At 35.3% G+C, this 24262-nt stretch overlaps 1 protein-coding gene across 5 annotated transcripts in view; it reads right to left on the bottom strand.

Annotated features, from left to right (window-relative positions):
- Positions 1–6185: 6185 nt before the first annotated feature.
- Positions 6186–24262, bottom strand: part of LOC150077431 (uncharacterized) — a 284193-nt gene continuing 266116 nt past the window's right edge. For all 5 annotated transcript variants that reach the window (XM_090386306.1, XM_090386304.1, XM_090386307.1 and 2 more), the window contains one exon: positions 6186–7229. In XM_090386306.1, coding sequence (XP_090242432.1) covers positions 7101–7229 — 129 coding nt within the window. In that variant the 3' untranslated portion in view covers positions 6186–7100. The remainder of the gene's footprint in view (positions 7230–24262) is intronic.

The following is a 24262-nucleotide window of genomic DNA, read 5'->3' as shown; positions in this document are numbered from 1 at the left end:
AGAAGAGACCATCACCAAGTTGCAACTGAAGTGCCCTAGAAGACCTAACATTAACCATGTATTTAGAAGAGTTGTTGGTGAGAAAAATATCAGTTTTTGAGTGTATCTGTCATGTGCTTTCCTGTCACACAATGATAATTTGCCATACAATCTTTCAATAATTGATAAAGGAGCACATGTTCTGATAGTTAGAATGTGTTGTATTATTTTTTTCTTATAATTTATTCTCTCTGTTTTATTGCTTGCAACTTATTCTCTTTGTTTTATTGCTTGTAATGTGTATTTTAATTTTATAACAAAGTTGAAGTTCATATTTCTACAATTTGCCAGTAGAGGGTTTTGTTTATAATATTATTAATAGAGTATATTTCGATAAAAGTGTATATTAAATAATAAAAAATATATTAAACATATTGTACTCAACGCCAGATTTATTGTCCTTGGGTACAATATGTTATTTTTAACCCAGCAGTGATGGTATCCCATTTGTAGAAAAGATAGTATCAGGGCACCTGAGAGGTACCCACTGTCTTTTTAATTTTTGGATTTTTTTTTTTTTTTTTTTTTTTAAATTCTGCTTGAAGAATGCCAATATTTTATATTTTCTTAATGGGTTGCAATTCTCATTGTATTTAACTTTTAAAGTTAATTTTTTTTAAAAGATGCTGTGTGTTTTACACCTTTGATTTAAAAAAAAAATTATATATATATATATATACACAAACACACACTGGTGTTCAAAGAAAGTGCATCACCTAGGAATTTGACATTTTTAACCCGATGGCATGTTACATTAATAACTAGCATCACAAATAAAAATATAAACAAAAGATATTTATTAATAGTTAAGGCAAAGCTAAGTAATACTTGACAGGTGCTCTCAAAATATTTCAAAATGAGCATTTGCAACCTTTATACAACAGTTTTGGTAAACACGACAATTATGGCTGAAATGTTATTAGAAGCCCTCAATTTGCTTCAGTTTACATTTTAAATGGAAAACAAAATGAAAAGTTCACTAGGTGCAAACTAATATTTAGTTGAACTGCTTCTGGCCCTGATGACAGCAGCACACTGCTGAGGAATTGACAAGATCAATTTCTGAAGATAACCAACTAATAGTTTGTGGTTACAAACACGAATTATGGCTTCCTGAAGTTGACGAAGGGTCTTTGGTTTCTTTCTGGCAACTGCAGATTCCACATGATACCAACGGTTCTCTATAGGATTCAGGTTCTGGCCAGCTAACAATTGTAATGGGCCATTCTTCCAACCATTTTTTTCACCTGTAACAAATGTAAACACATTACTGTCGAACCTCTAAAGCAGAAATGAAGCTAAAGTAACTACAGAAGTGCCTACTTACACTTTTTGCCCAATGACAAGGAGCAGAGTCATCCTAAAGATGCAGTCACTTGGCAAGTTGAAATAGTCTCTAATGGTTGCCAGCAATTTGCCTTCCAATATAGTCAAGTATCCATTGGCATTTAGGGAACCTTTTATAAACTGCAGGTGATCTATTCTGCGACACGAACTGCACGCCCATATCATTTGGCTGGTAGGGAACTTCACTTTAGACACCATACAGTCTGGATGGTATTCTTCACCACGTCTATGGTGAATCGTTTGTCTTCCATCAGAGCCATGCAGGTTGAATTTTTTCTCATCCGAGAAAATAACTGACTTCCACTGCTTGGGGGTCCATTTAACATGTTCCTTCCACCAAATTAATCGGGCTTTTCTCATTTTTTGTGTGAGAAGAGGCTTCTTCTTAGGACGACAGGCTACAAAGTCCATTTTTGAAGAGGCATCTTCTGACTGTTACTGTACTTGCTACCACTCCTGTATGTTCTTCCCATTCTCTTTTCAGCTCAGACAAAGAAACTTTACGGTTTTTAAGGCAAAAGCGCTTCAAAACGCAGTTCTGTTTTGGCATAGAGACATGTTTGCTTCAGGTTCCTTTTTTCCTATTAGCAGAACCAGTATTCTTGAGTTTGGAAAGAAATCTACTCACTGTCGACTGATTACAAGACACTCTATAAGCAATACGACAGGAAGAACATCCTTCCTCATGTAAAGCAACAACAGCACTCTTTCTTCGTCACATCAACTGCATGTAACTCGCCATAATGACACAATCAAGGAATGACTGCAACTCTTGCAGAGCATGCTTATGTAGCTGAAAGTAATAGCTGATACAATATTATGTCATCACCTATGCGTGTCAATCTTATCTGATGCAATCAGATAAGTTTACCTATTATTACTTAATATACTTATTATTCAGATGACAATTACAATTTTACGGAGTGATGCACTTTCTTTGAATACCAGTGTATATATCAATTGTATATTATATTATATTATATATATCGATAATATTAGTTACTTCTCTTTTTCAGGTATATTTGCAAATTTGGTGTGCTTAAGAGAACACAAAATTTGAAACTACTTGTCTTGCTTCCACAGTGTAGCAGCTATTTTGAGAACATTGAGTTTCATTTTGCAGTCTTTATTATATGAAAACAACAATAAATCTTTCAAAAAAAAAAAAAACCCACCCAAGGATAAGACAATATATGTTTAGTGGACTAGTCAGAGAGGACAAACAAGCAACCGGAAACAAATACAGTTGGCTAATATCATGCCACTCTTAAAGCAAAAGCCAATTAGTTTCGAAGATGGTGGCTTATAGTTTGACTATATTTAGTTAAGTAAAAAAAAACTTTGTTTTTAATCGCTGATTAATGGTTAACATGCCACCACTGTTGGGTTAAATAAGTTGTAAAGGAATGCAAAGATCTATATGGAACCACATAATTTAAATAGCTGCAGCAGCAATCAAGATTTAAAATTTAAGTTATAATTTTTTAAAAGTAAAGACTCAGAATCTGTGGCAATATATACAACAGTATTCTCAGCAGAAGCTTAGTTTCTGTCAACTCTTAATAATAACCAAATCTTTAACGATCTTTCTAACAAAATAATTTTGATGGTTTTAAATAATTTAGTTTGCTGCAAGTAAAATGAATTTTTGTGGCCTTGATGTCCATATATTTGTAAAGATCCTGGACTTCACAAAAATTGCCTTTTTAAGATTTGAATTTAAAATCAACAAAATAAAAAACAAATGAAAATAGAAATGAAACTGAAATGAGGGAACTGTCTATGCAATAAAAATAAAGTTTGACCTCTGTGGTTATAAAATGCAAGTAGCATAAAGAAATTAGTGCGGCAATTAAGCATCCTGTGCTTTTAGGAAATGGACAGAAAACCCTTTTTTAAATTTAAGTTTTAAGTATTGACAAACATTTGTGATTTTGGTAGTGTTTTTAACATTTTTTACTACACATAAATATAAAATTACCTTTTCCAGGAAAATGGTGAACTAGTAATTTCAGTCAGAAATATCACATGCCTGTGTGGTGAAAAAATTTGCTGTGGCTAACTAAGGTAAAACTAAGGTAAGGTACTTTTTGCTGTGGTAAAAAGTATAGTTGAATAACTGCTTAGAATCCAATTTTTATTAACTGAAATTATAGTCAGAAGCTGAAGCAATACTGCACTGTAGCAATATTTTTAAAGTGTTGTGGTTTTGTCTCGGAAAGTTAAAATTAAGCAATTCAACTACAGTATATTCACAAATTAAATCAGATTAAAGATTAAAAATAAGATTTATTTGTGGATGTGTTTTATTTCTTTAATAGCCACTGAATACTACAGGTTTTACTTCTCTTTTTTTTATGAGTTTATGCTCGAGTTTTTGTATGAAAAAAAAAAAAAAAGTTCAAAAACAGCCAATAAGTCCTTTTTAATCAGTACAGTTTAATTAAATTTTTTTCAATGAGTTAATTTTTTAATCTAATTGCAATCTAATCTAAGTAAAATTCATGCATTTTACTTTAATTATTCATTAACTTAATTAGTTTTTATTTATAAGTTGTAGGTCACCTTTGGTTATAGAAGGTTAATCAACAGTTTATAGATCTGTAAATATATCACTATGCACCTTTTTTATTAGCTTTAATTTCTAAATGCAAGTGTTTCAAGGGATATAAGCATTCTTGAAGAGAGTGTCAGGAGGATGTGAATGATGATGAAACAGTTGGTCACTGAAATCTTGAAGCAGAACTAGGGAAATGGAAAGAATGCTTTGTTTTCTACACCCTCATAAACTACTTGCACTATTGCTTAACTCTGGATAAAACTTGATCTACTGCTCTCACCAGGAATCAGTTATTTTTTAAATGGGGCCAAGAAATATTCTCTTACCATTAGTGCCATTACTATGCAAGGACTGGCATGACTGTTTTATAACTGCAGCATAAGCAGGGATAGACATGTTTGGAACACATCTGTATTAAATCATAACGTTTGCAACACACCCAATATTGAACTGTAAATATGTTCTGGAAATTTTATTGTTGCACCTAGCACATATATGTATATAAACAGATTTTTTTAAAGTCATAACCAGTATTAGATAATGAAAAATCATACACTGTAGCTATTAACAGCTAATTTCTGTCTAAATGAAAACTCATTTTCTTCTTCCTGACTGCATCTCTGTGTTATATATATATATATACATACTGATTTCTATTAATTGATATACTGATTTCCCACTTTCGCACAGATGCTAACTAACACCTAAACTGTATGCTCATAAAATTTTGTACTTTACAGTGAAATTTAAGTATACTAATGATAGAAAATAATCATGATCCCCCCCACATAAAAATTATGACATAGTTAATTATAAATTATATATAATTAAGAAAACTAATTATTTGCTATAATGGAATGGTAAAGCAAAATGGCTAAGAAAGATATCATATTTTTAATGTTTACATAAAAAGAGACATTTATTAAACAAAAATATACACATAATGGAGTATTATTTGTGATAATATCTCACAAATCACTAAACATACTGCTGCAACATAAAACATTATACAACACACTATACATAATATTAAATTGTACAATAAATAAACAAAAATATCAATACACACATATCATGGATACCTGAAGTAAACATGTCTCACAAACACTTGAAAGTCCCATATCCTGTAGTTTATTTTATTTTTTACATATAAAGAGAAAACGATGGGAAAAAAAAAAAAAAAAAAAATCAAATCAAAATTTCAACTTTGCACTTTAATAAACCGTGGTTTATGATTTTTAAGTTTTAGGTTGAGGAAAAATCTGATATATTTTGATCATGATCAAATTTGTTTTTCAGCAAGTATGATCTGTTTTAATGTAGGAAATATTACAGGTACTGTTAGCTGAAATAAATCGCAACCAATCAGGAAGTTAGCAACAGTATGATTATGGTAACTAACCATGTAAATTTTATGTTCTAAGGTAGGAGCTCTCAACCCTTTTTAACATGAAAGTAATACCATCAAGGTAATATAATTTTCTTGTACTACCAATTTTTTTGGTAATAAGGTAAGTGCTACTTGATTTGTCAGCATGCCATTTTGTAATGGTGTATGTATGTAAGTACATACACATACATACAACAGCTCCACATACCACAGGTTGGGAACCACTGTTCTAAGACAGGTGAGATAAATGGTAGCAGTTTCTTTGGTTATTATTAATTATATAAAAGAAATTAAAATAAAAAAATGTTCGCTTGTGCTAATGATCAAAGCAAAGAATGGTAGTAACAAAATAATTATTATAAATAATTTTTAATGTTATACACTAAAAAAATTAAAAATCAGCAATTTATTAGGAAATATACTAATATATCAGTATTTAGTAAAAATTTCCTAATTTAATTTGTGAAATCAATGCTGCAGTATAACAATATTATTAAAATGATTTAGGAGGAATATGTGTAGGGTGGTATACAAAGTTTAGTTGCAAATCATATAGGGACCATATTCACTAATGTAGACTAAAATATAGTACAGAACAAATTATTGCATAGTTTTTGTTAGCAAGAGGGTGGATAACACTAATAATGGAAGGAATTAAAAAAAAAAAAAAAAAAAAATGCAGAAAAGATAAATATTTATAAAACATTATTATAAAGGCATCTGATCTTTATATATTTTTTTGCATAAGTTTATGCATTTAATAATGTTTTGTAATTTATGTGTTACATTTTAACAATAAATTTTGTCTTGGAAAGTAAAAATATGTGCATAAATAACATATTTCACCACATTACTAAGAAGAAATTGTCACCACAATTTATTACCAGAAGGGCAGTAAAACGTTACAAAACAAGAGGACTGTGGAATAATGTCAGTAACCGAGACCATGCTCATTTTCACATTTTAGAAACCCTATTACATGCAACTGCATGATGTAAACATGCTGTAACTTAATATTGCTAACAACAGAAAAATTATCTCAATAAAATGTTAGACCTACAAGCTCATGATTTACATGTGAAATGAGTGCCTGCACCATCTTGCTATCTTGTTACAGTTCACTGTGTCAAAGATGAATCCTAAAAACCAGTTCAGCACCACATTTGTCTCTTTGGTTATCCACTGAAGAGATTAGTACTCCATTGAAAATAGTCATAAGAAGGCTAACTAGGGATATCTTGTGGTGACAAATATTAATGTCTTTCATTTTCTTTGAAACTGACAGTAGGATTAAATTTTCAGTCACTCGCATTAAGCATACATAGCCTTACATTTCATATGGTAAAGGTGAAGTTGACAACAGATGTTTGCCATTTTACATGTTTGTTGCAGAGTGATGACTTTGTGGTAACACACGAATCAGTTTGTGTTTGCAGAATGTAATAAGTTTATATAAAGAAACTGCTTTATGTACAATGCCAAGGATGGCAACAGGGAGTTAACAGTTTCCAATTTGAACGCTGCATGTAAAAATTAAAAACTATTCCACAGAACCACTCAACCTGGAAAGCCGTAACTTGGTTTCACCTTTTTATTCCTTTTATTTTTACACTGATCACTGAAGATACTGGAGAACTATCCCCATTTGTATAGCTGCTGATTCTCCTTTACAAACCACACGTGAGGAAACAAACAAGAAGGAATTCACAGTTTTCCATCATTTTTTACATGAAAACAAAAAGCTACTTCAAAAGTGAATACGTATCATGATGTTTTTCCAGTCTTCTGTCCTTTCATTGCCTTTTTGCGAACATATTTGCATTTCTTGATATAACCTTCAACTAAAGATTTGATCTTTACAGGATTAATTTCTCCTGATTTGTTGTGGCAGATCTATAAAAAGAAATTATTATAAGAATTTTCATTGAAATACTGTTTGATAAAACCTTTCTAAGGGAAAAAAAAACCCCTAGCTGAAAAATTCTAGCTGTTTTTATTTTATAGCAGTTTTAATCATGATCTCTAACTAAACTATATTCCTAGATATTTTCAGAATAAGTTTCATCTTTAAAATGCAGTCAGACATTTTCGGCTAAGAGTCAACTTTATAACATTTAATACCAGCTGCAATAGATTTTTTTTTTAACATCCAAACAGTACCCGAGGTATAAAATCCATGTATCAACAAAATACTGAGATCCAAAACTTGCAATTGTTGGAATCAATCATAAGTACTCTTAACTGACTATAGAGAAATATTCATGAAATAGGCTGGTTAGTGTTGCACCTCTTCTTAATTCACTGCATAAAGATATTGGAGTAGGGGGGGATAGCATTATTATTATTATTATTATTAGCTATATGGTGCAAGGAAGCCTGAGGCTTATGCTGCACCAGCCAAAAAAAAAAAAAAAAAAAAAAAAATCCCGAGTTACCCTGAGAGAGAGAGAGAGAGAGAGAGAGAGAGAGAGAGAGAGAGAGAGAGAGAGAGAGAGAGAGAGAGAGAGAGAGAGAGAGAGAGAGAGTCAAAAGTAGAAAGGAATCATCAAGAAAGAGAAGAATGATGATATCCAGCTCAGGACCCTGGGTGTGCCAAGCCTATACTCACCAGATGTGAGCCCCTAGGGTCCTACACTATACATAGTGTTGAAGAGGATTAGTTATACTATAATTTTTAGTGTTTTCCACCAACCATGGAATAAAACGAAAGACGAAAAACCCAAATTTTTAAAATATTTAATATTTACAATAAATGATTTACCAAAATATTACTGATAGTAATTTTAAAATAAAATAAAACAACTGTGATATACAGGATAATAATAAAATGCCGAATTTAAAATGCAATAAAATATACTGGGTTAAAAGCGCTAAAATACTAACTGAAGCTTTCAAAGGCTTCTGCCTTCTTTCTCAACAGTGCAATTTCTGTTCTGCGGTAATTTCTGTACCGCAGAACAGAAATTACACTGTTGAGAAAGAAGGCAGAAGCCTTTGAAAGCTTCAGTTAGTATTTTAGCGCTTTTAACCCAGTATATTTTATTGCATTTTAAATTCGGCATTTTATTATTATCCTGTATATCACAGTTGTTTTATTTTATTTTAAAATTACTATCAGTAATATTTTGTTTGTAAATCATTTATTGTAAATATTAAATATTTTAAAAATTTGGGTTTTTCGTCTTTCGTTTTATTCCATGGTTGGTGGAAAACACTAAAAATTATAGTATGAGTATACCCAACCCCAGAGGCCTATTTGAAGAGGATTAGTTATGCTAAAGCCTTCATTTATGTTTAGTAGTTAGCTTTATATAAAAGAAAGAAGAGGAAAGTTATTCAATTTTTTTTAGTGACAGAAACAGAGAAGTGAGCAGCAAAGAAAAATAACTTAACACTCAATGTTTCTGATTGGGTTCAAAATGAACGTGAATGAGGTTCCGTTATCATGTTAACTGCATGTTGATGCACGTGTGTCACGGGTTTTTTAATTCACTTGGAGGAGAAACCACCTGACTTTAAGAAGCATCTTCATAAGATTTAATGAAAGAAAAGCCAAATATTTTTATTAAGCAACCTTTTGTCAAGCAACACCAGCAAATTGATTCAATCCTGTAATTTCTGAATTTAATTTATAAAGGTTATTTGGTAAAGCTATAACAAAAGGGGTTAATAAGAACAAAGGTTATACATTTGCAGAAATGTCACTGAAGTCATAGATAATGCTTTAAATTAAGAAATATACTCACCATAACAAGGTGGCCTCAGTGTTATCTCAATCTTGATGTTTGTTATAATGGAACTACACTTGTACTTATCCAGTTTATTGTGATACAAAGAATTGGTAAAAACATGCTAAATATGTTAATACTTTATTTATATATATAAAAACCCATATAAAAATAAATATCCTTGATTTCCATAATGTAAATCTTGTAAAAAATAAATTTACATTGTAAATAGTCTAGTTTCTAAAATTCCAACTACGTTTTACAAACCAATACTTGTGTTCAGATGCTACTAATGGAATCAGAATACAAGTATGAACTTGTATTATTCCAATATGACTCAATGAAGTGTTTCAATGACCTGAATGTGAATACTAGTTTGATGGAGGGAGAGAGAGAGAAATGACAGAGAGGAAAAGGCTGGAGATCAGTCATTTGATTTTTTTGGGGGGGGGAGGGAGGGGGAGAGAGAGAGAGAGAGAGAGAGAGAGAGAGAGAGAGAGAGAGAGAGAGAGAGAGAGAAATGAGGAAAAAAGAAACTTTCTGGAAAAATTAAGAGGGTATACTATAAATTAAAATTTAACTTGCAAAATACATATTTTATGTTAAAATACAGACACAAATGTTTCAGTCCAGCATGCACATTAGCCTACTTAACAATTTTTTGTCTGTGGGTTTCTGTTTGGATATTCTGTTAGACATCAACTGATTTTGATTACGCAAGAAAGATACTGTTGCAAACTTTGCCCTCTTCAGAAACGTTGAGTCAAAATTTTATTCATAACATGGCACTGTTGTCTAGACTTTCTGTCAGGATTATTTCCAAAGCTTCAGCAAAAAGAGAAAATATTATCTCAAGCTCAGCACTGCTATGAACTGTTAAAATGCCAAGTATGTCTTGGGATAGTTTATATTTCTTCATATTCATTTCTTGTACAGTGTCCTTTGTTCTCCACAAAGGACACTGTACATGGATTCTTTCTCCTTTCATAATAGCATCTAGAAGACTCTCATACCGAATAAGACAGCAAAACATCTATAGCTTCATCCTTAATGGCACCCAGAAGTACTGGAAACTTTTCCACAAAAAATTTTTAAATTTGAAAATGATGCACTGCCATTTGATAAAATTTGTGCCACCTCAGCATTTATAAGAAGTTTTTAGCATGCACCACGTAGTCACATGCGGCCACGACATACTTCCTTACAAAGCAAAAGAAAAGCATCTCTTTATTTGTTTTTTGTTGTGGCAGGTCTTTAATAGATTATACTAGCAGTACTCATTATGAAAATTTCACAATTGGTAGCAGAGTTTTTCTCTAGCTGTCCTAAAGAAATGTAGTCAGTGTTTGATCATGAGCAGGTAAGCCAGTACGCGTTGAATCCTTTCTCATTTCTGTAAAATAAAACTATTCTTTCTTTTAAGGTAGGCAGCACTATTAGGGAAAATTGGCCAGTTCTGTAAAATAAAACTATTCAGAATTTTTATATTTTCACACGTTTCTGCACACCTAGGAATCTTCAATTTGAGACCAAATTGGTTAGGCCTATCATACGCAATGGCTACAGCTAGCTGTACCCATTGCAAAAATTTTACAATTGGTAGCAGGTTTTCTCTAGCTAAAGAAATGTATTAACAATATATACGTGTAAATGTATTCAGGATTGATCTGTCAGATACAACTGATACATTTTCAGAAACACAAAAGGGCGTGTTTCTTTTTTCCTACAAGGTACATTCAACACAACCAGGTCAGAGTAGCACGGCAGTGGACACGTCTTCCGCACTCCAACTGTGACATACGTACTTCTAAATCCTTGAATTACTTACCTTAAATAACCTCAAAACAAAAAACAAATAAACTCGAAGTTGATAACGATAAGATGATGAGTTCTGAAAGTATTAAATGTAACGAATGTATGAGCTTGTGTGCAAGCAGGTCCAGTAGAGAAATTCGCAATCGGTAGCAGTTTCATTTTTTTTATTATTTTTTTTCCCAGAGCCAAGGCCATAATTGTGCGAACGTGCAAACTGTTAATCAGAAAAAAATGCCTTATCAGTTGTCTATCAACTTAGACAACCGTTTGTTTAACAGTTAACATCTTCCTTGGCTTCATCTATGAAGTGAATGTTGAACTATTCTCGTTTGTAGTACAAACCTGGCCCGTTCCATAAAATAAAAGTATTAGGAATTTTTAAATTTTAACAAATTTCAGGAAGAAATTTGTTAGGAAGAAATATCTTCAATTTGAGTCCACTTCCAGCCCGATTGGTTAAGCCTATCGTTCACACTGACTGTTGAAAGAAAATGACTTCTGTAAATATATAGGTATTTCAGGTTCTACAGCTGACAGAAAGTCTAAAAACCAATTCTGATTTAGTCTGCTGGGTTATCAAATTCCAAAATGGAAGATATGAAAACTGTTGACAAAATAAATTTTTGCATAACATCCTTCAATATATCTAGGAATACTGGATTCAGTAGACAGAAGTAAGGTATGGTGGATTGAAGAGTTACATTCAAATTTTCAAAAGGTAGCAAAATATGAAATGACTTCCTGCATGAGCGAGGACAACATGTTTGGAATTATCAGCTTGCTCAATCTGATTAGGACTGCTTTTACAGAAGTTTGCAATTCAGAAATTCTTTTTCTTGAATTCATCAATTTGCTTTCTTTCAAAACCTGTCTTCGTTCAAAAATTTACCTTCTTTCAAAACTGGATATGAACACTTCACATAAAAAGATAGTGATCACATAAAAAGTTGCAAGTTAGAGTAAATTTGAAAGTGCCTGCACTTCTGCCCAGATACGATAAGAGCCCTAACCATCAATTTGGTCCAGTGAGTGGATACATCTTGAATTAATTTATGCTTCTTTAAATTTAGATGCTCCTGTATTTCCATTAATTTGTTAACTGCTGAAGCAGGGTGGTGGGCCATGCTTCTAATCAAAAGCAGCCTGAGTGTGATGAAAGCTTTCCCGGATTCAGACATTTCACATGCTACTATAGAATCTGTATGGTGTGAGATTGTTGGAAGCAAAGGAATAGTGAGAGTGGGAGTAATCTACAGGCCAGGTGATTGGGAAGATTATGATGAGAGCCTCTACATGTAAATGGAGTGGGCAAGTAAGCACGAATGTCTTATTATGGTGATTTTAATTTGCCTCTAATTGATTGGAGCAAATGGGAAGGAAACTCCACATTGGGGACAAAATGCAGAGTAGCCTGTGCGGACGAAGTCTTTGACGCTCTTGGAACAGAGAAGTTTTTCTTGATTTATTTTCTGATTTATTAGCTTAAATTGGCATATTAACTTATTTTCTAGAGTAGCTTTATATTCCTAGTTACGATACTTAGTTTAAAGTTTAACTTAGACAGAGATTTTGTAGGTATTACTTAGTATCGGTAACGGTATCAAATCCATGTATTACAAATTGAACGAGAGGTTTTTTTTTTTTTTTTTACCAAATTTAGTCGATTTATTAACCAATTGTTATATCAAATTATCTTCTATAAGTAGATTATAGACCTAGTCAGGATCCTTAGTTTATTCTAAATTGAGATAGCGAGATCTGGAAGCTAATCAATACTTACAAGTCCGTAGAAGTACCGTTCGTGAATTCCCGTCATTTTTACACGATAGCATAAGCTTAGTGTAGTATAGTGCATAATATAATATTGTCAATTAATCAGTAAATCTATTAATCTTGATAAACTTTATTGTCAATTAAATTGTACTTTTAACTCTATATACATATATATATAAATAACGACTTAACCGTAAGAAATAATTAATACATAACTATAGTGGTACACGTGATACGGAAGTTGTATAAAGGGAACTCATAGAAAACACTCGATACCGAAAAAATAAATATAGCGTTATAACTGTTTTGGGATATAACTTAAGGATTTAATTTTGTTCTGAAATTGAAATTTTATTGAATTAAATCGGAATCATGACTCAGACCAGAGCAGCAAAGCAAAAGGCTCAAGCTAATGGAAGTGCTGTGGCTCAGGGGAGAACTGAGGGGGGAAGTTGCCCTCTGAATCACAGTCTTTTAAAATGCACTGTTTTTTTGCTTGATGTTTGCGGAGCAGTTGGGTACGGGACATGATACTGCCAAAGGGGATGTCTTTGTGTGTGCACGATGTAAGGAGTGCAAGGAAATCAGGCGACAACTCAGCGTTGTTATGGGCCTTTATGAGAGCTTGAAGGACAAGGTGGATGCCCTCGAAGGAAATAAATTGAGGTGCCCATCAAGCTCTCAGCTGCCCACATCAACGCCAGAGCTTGCACTTGGTCATCAGGCAACACAGAGGCAGCCCCCTAGGCAGAATGCGCTGGTCCCACAGGAACTAGTAGTTGTTGGTGACTCTATTGTCAGGGAAACAGGGAATATGCTTTGTAAAAAGGATAGGTGGAATAGGACCAGGGTATGTCTGCCAGGGGCAAAGGTTGATGACGTTGTAGAGCGGATATCATCTTTTAAGGGCACAAAAGGTGATAGAGTTGTACACGTTGGCACTAATGATATTAAGAGTAGGAGACCGGCGGAATTACTTAGCAAGTACAGGTCACTGTTGAAAAAAAGCCGTGAATTAGGGTTGAATTTGAAAGTGTCTGCAATTCTGAACAGACACGATAGGAGGGAGTATATGATGAGAGCCTTGTCGATCAATTCGGCCCTGGAGAGATTGTGCAAGACTCAAGGGGTAGAATTTTTTTCAGCCGACTGTACTTGTTAACAGGAGAGATTGCTTCTACAGGGATGGGATACACTTAAATAGAAAGGGTGCAAGAATTTTTGCTGATGCTGTCGAGGCAATGTTAGGAGGGTCGGAAAACTGCTAGTTGGGGGGGGGATACAAGGACTAATAAGTTAACAGTAGCCACTGGCAGAGGTGAAAGAGATTCTTGCACTGCTTCTATTGGAATGAGCAGTAGCCTGAAAAACAAGATGCAGGCTATTTCAGAGACTGCTGGGAGTCATTGCGGTACAAGTAAACACATGGGTTGTGTTAGGGTAGCTAGGAATAGAAACTGGTGCATGTATACCTGCATGTACACCAATGCTAGGAGTTTGGTAAATAAATTTGATGAATTTGAGATATTGCTCAAAACATCAAAGGCAGATATTGTTGGGATATCAGAGACATGGTGTCACACAGATATAAGGAATGCGGAACTGGAATTTGGGGAATACAATGTGTATAGAAAGGATAGACAGGACAGGAGGGGAGGAGGCGTTATGCTATTAGTTAAGAAACACATAAAATCCAAGGAAGCGAAGCCAGTCGACATCGATGGACAGGGCAGTGTCGAGTCAGTTTGGTGTGACATAAGAGATAGGGAAATCAAAATTGAGAGTAGGAGTGTGCTAAAGGCCTAATGAGTCTGATGAGTATAATAAGATATTGTACAGGGAAATAGAGTGGGCCAGTAAATCAGAGAGTCTTATAATGGGGGATTTTAATTTCCCAGATATTGACTGGAATTTGTGGGTTGGTCACTCACACACTAGCAAGGCTTTTGTGGATTTATTGGATGATTGTTTTCTACATCAGCATGTTCGTGCGGCAACAAGAGGGAGCAATACTGTTGATCTGATTATCAGTAGTGATTCTTCATGCATTAAGAATCTGCAGATAAATGAACCACTAGGTGGCAGTGATCACAGTGTGTTGAAGTGGGAGTTACTCAAGGAGGTAACTACCATCAGAGGTAAAGGGAAGGGTTTTTGTTTTCGTAAAGGCGACTATGATGGTCTGAGACAGTATTTAAATTCTATACAGTGGGACCAACTGATGATGTTACCAACAGCAAACTCAAAATGGGAAGCATTCAAGGAACTAATCTTGGAAGCTACCAGGCTTTACATACAACTAAGAAATATTGTTCAAGGTTTAGGCCTAAATGGTTGTCAGATGAACTAATGAGACATGTGGCAGAGAATAAAAATGCATGGAATACATACAAATTAATGGGTAACATGGAAGCCTATGATAGATATAAGTTGGTCTGTAACCAAGTCACAAAGGAGATTAGGCAGGCAAAGGCAGACTACGAAAAATCGTTGGCAAAGGATGCAAAGAAAAACAGAAAAGAGTTCTTTACCTATTTAAACTCAAGAAGGAAAGGGATGAATCAGATTGGTCCACTGGATATTGATGGTTCAACAGTTGAGGATCCTGCTCAGGTGGCTAACAATCTAAACGAATATTTTGCATCTACATTCACGCATGAGGAGTTATTCAGGAAGGAGAATGACGTAGGTAAAGTAAACATTGGCAGTGATCTAGATGATTTTTAACTGAGAGGAAAGTGGAGGAGAGATTGTTGAGGATAAACATAAAAAAGGCACCTGGGGTGGATGGGATCTATCCAGTTATATTAAAGGAGGCAGCAAAGGAAGTAAGCAAACCCCTAGCCATAATTATGAGAGCTTCGGACTCAGGGGAGGTACCCATAGACTGGAGATGTGCAAATGTAACCCAATTCACAAAGGAGGATCAAAGGCTGACACAAGTAATTATAGACCTGTTAGTTTAACTTCTGTTCCAGGTAAATTAATGGAGGCACTGGTTAAAGAAGCACTGCAGGATCATCTAGACAAGAACTCAGTTATAGCTCAGACGCAGCATGGTTTTGTTAAGGGCAGGTCTTGCCTGACCAATTTGATTGGATACTATGATGTAGTCACAAAAGAACTGGATGCAGGGAATAACTTTGATATTATATATTTGGATCTTAGAAAGGCTTTTGATACTGTTGCATTGGAAGCAAATTGCTGCTATGTATAAGGGGATGGTTGAGTGGCAGAAGACAGAGAGTGGTAATCAATGGACACTGCTCAACGTGGACTAATGTTATTAGTGGAGTTCCTCAGGGTTCAGTGTTGGGTCCGTTGTTGTTTTCGGTGTTTATGAATGATATTGATGATGGTATATCAAGTTTAATGTCCAAGTTTGCAGATGATACAAAGGCTGGCAGGGTTGTTAAGGACACTACTGACGTTATGCTGCTGCAACAGGATCTGGAAAGGTTGAACAGATGGGCTGAGAGGTGGCAAATGAAGTTTAACATTGACAAATATAAAGTCCTACATATGGGAAACAGTAACCACAGAGCAATGTATCAACTCTGCGGTACTACACTGACAGTGGTGGAGAATGAAAAGGACCTGGGGGTAATTGTGCAGGCAGATATGAAGTTCTCTGAGCAGTGCAGACGAGCTGCAAGAGTAGCTCATGGTATCTTGTCAATGATATACAGGAATTTTTCTAGCAGGGATAAGGAGGTGATTATTCCCTTGTATAAGGCAATGGTTAGGCCACATCTTGAGTACTGTATACAGGTCTGGAGGCCTCATTTCAAGAAGGATGTAGAGCTGCTGGAACGGGTACAGAGAAGGGCAACAATATTAGTGAATGGAACAAAGGGTTGCTCTTACGAAGAAAGGCTTAAGTTTTGCAAATTACAGAGTCTGGAGACCGGCGAGGTGATCTGATAGAGGTGTATAAGGTTTTGAATGGTTTGAGCACGCTCAATGCCAACGGGATTCTTCATCTTGCTCAGAATAATCACCTCAGAGGGCATAAATTCAAACTGAGGAAGGACGGATGTCGGATAGATGTGCGGAAATTTGCCTTTGGCCAGTGGGTGGTTGATTGGTGGAACCGACTTCCATCACCTGTTGTTGAAGTTGATAGCCTAAACAAATTTAAGGCTCAACTGGACAGGTATTTCGAACAAACAGAGGGGTGAAAAGGGAGTTGTGTGTTTTTTTTTTTTTTTTTGGCTGATGCTGGATAAGCTTGCTTTCTTGCATCATATGCCACTACTAATGCTAATGCTAATGCTAAATGCTAAAAAATTTTTAAATCAACTAGACGATTGCTATTCGTATCAACATGTCAGGGAAAGTACTAGGAAAAAGAATATTCCAAACCTCACCATCACCCATGAACCAGATGACATAATACAGCTGACAATATAGGAACCAGTAGCAGGAAGTGGTCACAAAGTTCTACGGTGGATGATGAAAAGAGAGATAGCAGTAGTTTTAGGCAGAGGAATGGGTTATAATTTCAGGAAAGGAAATTACGATGCCTTAAAGTTCTACATGGCCTCTATTATCTCACAGAGAGCAAATACAATTGAATTATGGTATACCTTTAAAACATTAATCACAGAAGCCTTGAATGCTTATATACCATTAAAAAATATACTCCACAAGGAGGATTCCAAGTTGGATGAATAATGAAGTTGCAAATTACTTGAACCAGAAAAAGACGGCATGGAAAAGTTACAGAGCAATAAAAAGTACTGAAGCCTACAACAGCTAAAAATTGATCTGTAATAATGCCACTGAAAAGGTTAGGCTGGCAAAGTCAGATTATGAGAAATTGCTGGCAAAGGGGGGGGGGGGGTGAAGAATAAGGAATTCTTCACATATACAAATGTAAAGAAGAGAAGGACAAACCAGATCAGAATCTTATGTAATGAAAGTGGGATAGTATTAGATACACCAGCTGAAGTTGCAGATGAACTCAACAGTTACTTTGCATCGATATTTACAGAAGAAAAACCCTTCACATCAATGAGAAATTCTGGGAGTGAAGTTGAAAAAAATGTAATTAATGATGTTGAAATTTCACACGTTTATTTAATGAAAAAACTTTCGAGCCTACAAGCCAGTAAGGCTGCTGGGGTTGATAGCATTTACCCTATAATTTTAAGGGAGGTGGCAAGTGAGTGTATTGAACCATTGAGGCTAATTATGAGAGCATCACTGGACTCGGTAATGATTCCATTTGATCAGAAAAGTGCCAATGCATCTCCAATACATAAGGGCGGTTCTAAGTGTGAAGTGGGAAATTGCTGGCCAGTTAGTCTAACTTCAGTAGTAGGGAAAATCTTGGAAACACTGATCAAAGGTGGAATTCAGGATCATTTAGACAGAAATGGAATTCTAAAGGATACTCAGCATGGTTTTGTAAAGGAAAATCATGTGTAACTAATCTAGTTACACATGATTCTGACAGGGTCACTCAACAGCTGGACTTAGGGAATAATTTCGACATTGTTTATTTGGATTTCAGCAAAGCATTTGACTCAGTCCCATACGAGTGGTTACTTTATAAGCTGGAACAGGTTGGAATCACAGGGAAAATCGTTAGATGGATTCTGAAGCTGGATGGCTTCAGGGCAGGAGGCAGAGGGTTGTGATAAATGGTTATTCCTCAGATTGGGTTGACGTAAGAAATGCGGCTCCCCAAGGATCACTATTAGGACCACTGTTGTTTTTGATTTTCATAAATGACATTGATGAAGGGATAGAGGGCATGATGTCTAAATTTGTAGATAGTGTAAAGATTGGTTGAGTAGTTATCGATCACAGGCAAGCAGAGCTTCTTCAGACTGATCTAGATAGACTTCAGGAATGGTCAGAAAAATGGCAGCTATGCTTTAATCCAGCAGGAAGTTGAAAGTATTTCACCTGGGGAACAGCAACTCCAAGTTAACTTATACACTAAAACCAGCAGTGGAGGAAACGGACTTGGGTGTTACGATATGGTCAGACATGAAGTTCTCTGAGCATTGTAGACAAGTTGCAAGGAAGGCCCGTGGTGTCCTACTGATAACTTGACAAACACCTTAAATTAAAATTTACTAGAAAATTGAAATACAACATACTGTTAAAATGTAATATCTATTTTTGCATTTTTTTTCTGTATATTGCTTGCTGATCTTATTCTTATTTGTTTTGCAAAAAGTCTGATTAATTCATCACATTCTCTACTGTTTGAAATTGAAAAAATTTGCTACATACACTATGTAAGGCAAATGCATTACTCTTTTCAGATTTTATGATACATGGAAAATCTTGCCTATACATTTTAAATTTTACATCTCATTTCTTTAGGATCTTAAATACACTAAGAAATGAATGCACATAATAGAGAAGGATGAAGAATACTATTATTTCTATTTTGCAACGTGGATTACCATAACACACCTGACAGCCAATTCGTTAATGAAAATTAGCAAAAATACACAATTTTTTTTTCTGAATATAATTTTAACATAGTTTTATTATTTTTTTGGGAAAAGATAAAGATTATAAAAACAGTTTCTGCAAAAAAAAAAAAAAAAAAAAAAAAAGAGAAGGGTCAAATTGAGTACAAAAAGGTGGATTGTCTGTTGTAAATTCAGAGAGGTGGCAGCTATGAAGAGATAACAACCATATGTGCTAGCTTACAGTTATTTAATCTCTTTTGTTAGCTGTAAACCAATTAAAAATATTTAACTTATTGTTATTCTACATATAAAATGTTGCCTTTGGTGTTGTATTGTAAATCACTTCAACTTTGATGTCTTAGTCAGTTAAGGTATTCTGATACAGAATGTTTGTCTTGAAGAGAGATGTTGGGAGAATGATAGAGGCATTTGTTGTGTGCACTGTATATCACTGCTATACAATTGGACAGAATAGTTTTCCAAAAAATACAGGTTCTGAGTAAATACACACTTCTTACTACTTGTGAAAATAGTGAGATGTATTCATAATTTAAATTTCTACATTAATTAATCAAACGTAAATCAAACTGTTCTATTATGACTTTCAGGTTCCCTATCTACACAGGTTGTTTGTTTGTTATTTGGTTTTTAGGAGCATTAGCAACTAAGGCCATATTGCTCCGGGATATGCAGTGGTCACCCCCCTGACCTTTCCGCATCCTCTGTATTTGGTGATGACGGGCTCGAACCCCGGTCTAATCAAGAAGCTTGTTTGTTGTTTGGTTTTTAGCACTAGCAACTAAGGCCATATTGCTCCGGAATATGCAGTGGTCATTCCCTGACCTTTCCGCATCCTCCATATTTGGTGGTGATGGGTTCGAACCCTGGTCTAATCAAGAAGCATGTGCTACGCACTGCTGCTCCTTCCCACCTGGCTACGGAGGTGCTCTAATCAAGAAGCGTGTGCTACACACTGCTGCTCCTTCCCACCTGGCTATGGAGGTGCCTCTATCTACACAGGTTGGAAATATGAAGTTTCATGTTCTACAATTTTTCAGGACATGAGTGATCTCAGAAATAAAGACAAGCCCTTTTAAACAAAATTCCAAGTTAACATTTATATTTGTTTTAAGTAACCATTTTTTTTTTTTTTTCCATTAAAAGAACTTTCAGCATGAGTTAGATATGGTATTTTCATCCAAACTAAGTAGAAAAAATTAATATAAAGTGGCTGCTAGAATAGCAATAGTAGTGGCATATGATTAGTATTAGTATTAGTATTAGTAACGGCTGCATGGTGCAAGAAAGCCTACGGCTTATGCTGCACCAGCCAAAAAAAAAAAAAAAATCCGAACAAAACAATGATAAAAAAAATAAATAACTAAATAATAATAATTAATAAATAAATAAATAATAAATAAAAAGGAAATTAAACCTATCATCCTATGTGCTTTCCTTACCCGAACGTACTATCCAGATGACCTTTGAATTTCCCCAAACTGTCGGCCTCTACCATCCATGAAGGCAACTTATTCCAGTAATTTATAACTCGCTGGCTAAAATAAAACTTCCAGCAGTCCAATCTAAACATTTCCCCCTGTAACTTGAATTTATGTCCCCTAGTTCTAGCATCATTTATAATCTTGAAAATTTTGTCCTCATTCATTTTACTGATGCCTCTCAGAGGATTAAACACCTCAATCAAATCTCCTCTAAGGTGTCTAGTTTCCAAACTCTGCAACCTACATATTCGAAGTCTTTCTTCATAAGGACGCCCTTTTGCCGATCTCACCAGGCGAGTTACCCGTCTTTTCACCCTTTCAAGAAGCTCGATTCTTTCTTTAGGTGTGGTCTCCATGCTTGAACACAGTATTCCAAGTGTGGTCTAACATAAGCCTTATATAATGGGATTATCACGTCCCTATCTCTACTTGCAAAAGTTCGATAGATACCATGGGCCTTCCTTGCAACCTGTTTACAATGCTCAGAGAATTTCATGTCTGACCGTATCATAACACCCAAGTCCCTTTCCTCCAGTACTGGGTTTAGTTGAACTCCACCAAGTGAATAAGTTATTTTGGGATTACTGTTTCCCAGGTGTAATACCTTACACTTTGTTGGATTAAAGCACAGCTGCCATTTTTCTGACCATTCGGAAGTCTATCTAGGTCTCTCTGAAGAAGCTCAGCTTGACAGTGATCATTAACTACTCTACCAATTTTAACATCATCTGCAAATTTAGACATCACGCCCTCTATCCCTTCATCAATGTCGTTTATGAAAATTAAAAACAACAGTGGTCCTAATACTGATCCTTGGGGAACCCCACTTCTTACATCAACCCAATCTGAGGAATAGCCATTTATCACAACCCTCTGCCTCCTGCCCTGAAGCCATCCTTCTATCCATCTAAGGATTTTCCCAGTGATTCCAACCTGTTCCAGCTTATAAAGCAACCGCTCATGTGGGACTGAGTCAAAAGCTTTGCTGAAATCTAAATAAACAATGTCGAAATTATTCCCTAAATCCAGCTCGTGAGTGACCCTTTCGAAATAGCGAACCAGATTTATTAAACATGATTTTCCCTTTACAAAACCATGCTGAGTATCCTTGAGAATTTCGATTCGATCCAAATTTGATAATTTATTTATCCCTATTTTGTGTTACAATTGTTGGGAGATAACAGCAAGAAGGGAGGGAGAACACATAAGCCAGAGGCTTTTTAGGGGGTGTTCCCTTTGAAAAAGATAACAATAAAAACAGATACATCATGAATCGGACATGTTTCTACATTCCATTACCGAGACTACGTAAACCAACCACACATGTCGCGTGGTTAACAACAGTACATACTTATAATTACATTGTGAGTACTTTTACAATAACAAGTATGAAAGAAAAATTATGAAATAATTGCATAGAGTGTTACAATTTATGACAGCTATTCCTTCAACTTGTTTACACAATTTCCAAACTGGTATGCATTGTGGAAAGTTCAGGAGTTGAGTGGAAGGTGATTTAGATCAGACCTCCCTGGTGATGTGTTCAGTCAGGAGCTTCTTGAACTTGTTTAGTGAAATGGCATTTTTTATGTTTTCAGGAAGATTATTCCAGGTTTTTGCGCCTCTGTATTTTATATTTTTCTGGCCTATGGCTTTTCTGAAAAGCGGAACCTTCAGGTTCGCTTCATTTCTTAAATTATATCTTATTCCTTCTTCTTCTATTGTTATAAAAAAGGATCTGAAGAGAGGAGGAAAGTTTGGTGTTTTCAAAGCATTCTAGACAAAGACCGCTTCAGCTTTTTGTATCAGTTGGTAGATGCTTAAGAGTCTCGCTTCCTTATATCTCGAAGTCACCGATGCATTCCAGGGAAGGCCCAAAATTGAACGAACACATCGATTGACAATTGAATTGATTCTCGTAAGGTTATATTGACTGGTCGTACCCCATGAGATAATTCCATATGTGAAGTGAGGCTGTATTAAGGAAAGGAATACTAGTCTGAGAAGGGAAGGAGGTACCCAGGCAGAGGCTCGGGCGAGTATTCCTGCTAGTGACGAAGTTTTCTTTCGTAAGGTGATCATTTGTTTATCCCAACTCAGCTTGTCATCTAGCCAGATTCCTAGAAACTTGGTATCATTCACCCTTTCCAGTTGTTTTCCTTTGTATGTTATTTCGAAATCAATATTCAATGGTTTATTTTTCGTCCTAAACACCATATATTTGGATTTTTCTGGGTTTAGTATCAGCTGATTCTTTTGAAGCCAACTATGCATTTCAGAGAGCAGGGCAGAGATCTTGCATTGAAGTTGGTTAGGGTCTTTATCAGTGATTAGAATGGAAATGTCATCGGCATACGCTACTAGGTGGGAAGATGGAAGATGAGAGAGAAATTCATTAATGTAAAGAACAAATAGGATCGGTCCGAGAAGTGAGCCTTGAGGTACTCCCCTAGAGAAATAAGAAATGTCTGAAAAAGACTGGTTTGTTTTAACGACAAATGGCCTATCACTAAGGTAGTCTTCAAGGAGAAGGTTAATTTTTCCTCTCAAGCCAAGATTGTTGAGCTTGTTGAGTAGGATATTATGATTTATGCAGTCAAAAGCTTTTGATAGGTCTAGAAACAGTGCTATTGCATAGTGACCCTTTTCAAGACAGTCCGTGATCCTGGAGCAGAAGTCAACAATTGCCAGGTCAGTGGATCTTTTTGAACGATAAGCGTACTGTTGTTGATGGATAAGCTGATTGACTTCCAGGAAGCCCATGATTCTGCCGTGAAGAATTTTTTCGAATAATTTTGCAAAAACTGAGAGTAGAGCTATTGGACGAAAATTGTTGATAGAGTTACAATTTTTCCCCTTAGGAACAGGAACAATGACTGCTTTTTTGAATTGAGACGGGAATTTACCAGATTGAACGGAAAGATTGTAAATATACTTCAGTGGTGTTAGAATTGAGTTAAGGACCTTTTTCAGCAGAGCAGGAGATATTTCATCAAAGCCAGGGGCTCCCTTTTCTTTTAATTGATGTCCTGCTTCTAAAATCTCTTGATCTGAGAGCGGAGCGAGGAAAAAAGAGCTCCTCATTGAGTGCTTGACAGATTCTTTCGTTGCATTATCTCTAGAGTCAACTTCGTCTTTAAAAAGGTTATTCACGCTTGAGATAAAGTGATTACGGAATGCTGCGGCTTTTTCCTGGTCATCCGAAATGAGTACCTCGTTCTCAACTACATCTCCAACGTAGCTCTGTAGTTTCGTTTTTCTTCCAGGTAGTAGCTTGTCCAAGACTGCCCACTTTTCCTTGCTTGTAATGACGCCTTTAAGTTGGGAACTATAATATTTCCTTTTCTCCGACCTAATACTGTCGGTGACTTTGTTTCTGTACGTTGTGTATGTGTTTTTATCCTCCTCCTTTCCTGTTTCTCTAGCAATTCTTGCAAGTTTGTCCCTTTTCTTTAGCATGTTACAAATTTTTTTTGACATAAATGGGCATAATTTCCATCTTGGCCTAGTGGTCTTTTTATTCCCTGGGATCCTGATGTATGACGCGCATTTTTCGTAACTATTTAGAATATGCTCAAAGAAGAAGTTCGTCGCAATTTCAGGATCATCTGTAGCAGCCACTCCATCCCACGAAGACTGCTGGAGATCATAACAGAGCTGATTGAGAGAGC

This window comes from Mastigoproctus giganteus, chromosome 12 (assembly GCF_048544385.1).
Source record: "Mastigoproctus giganteus isolate SK-2022 chromosome 12, ASM4854438v1, whole genome shotgun sequence".
In the NCBI taxonomy this organism is placed as follows: domain Eukaryota; kingdom Metazoa; phylum Arthropoda; class Arachnida; order Uropygi; family Thelyphonidae; genus Mastigoproctus; species Mastigoproctus giganteus.
The sequence above is the reverse complement of the archived record's forward strand: the minus strand, read 5'-3'. Positions and strand labels throughout refer to the sequence as shown.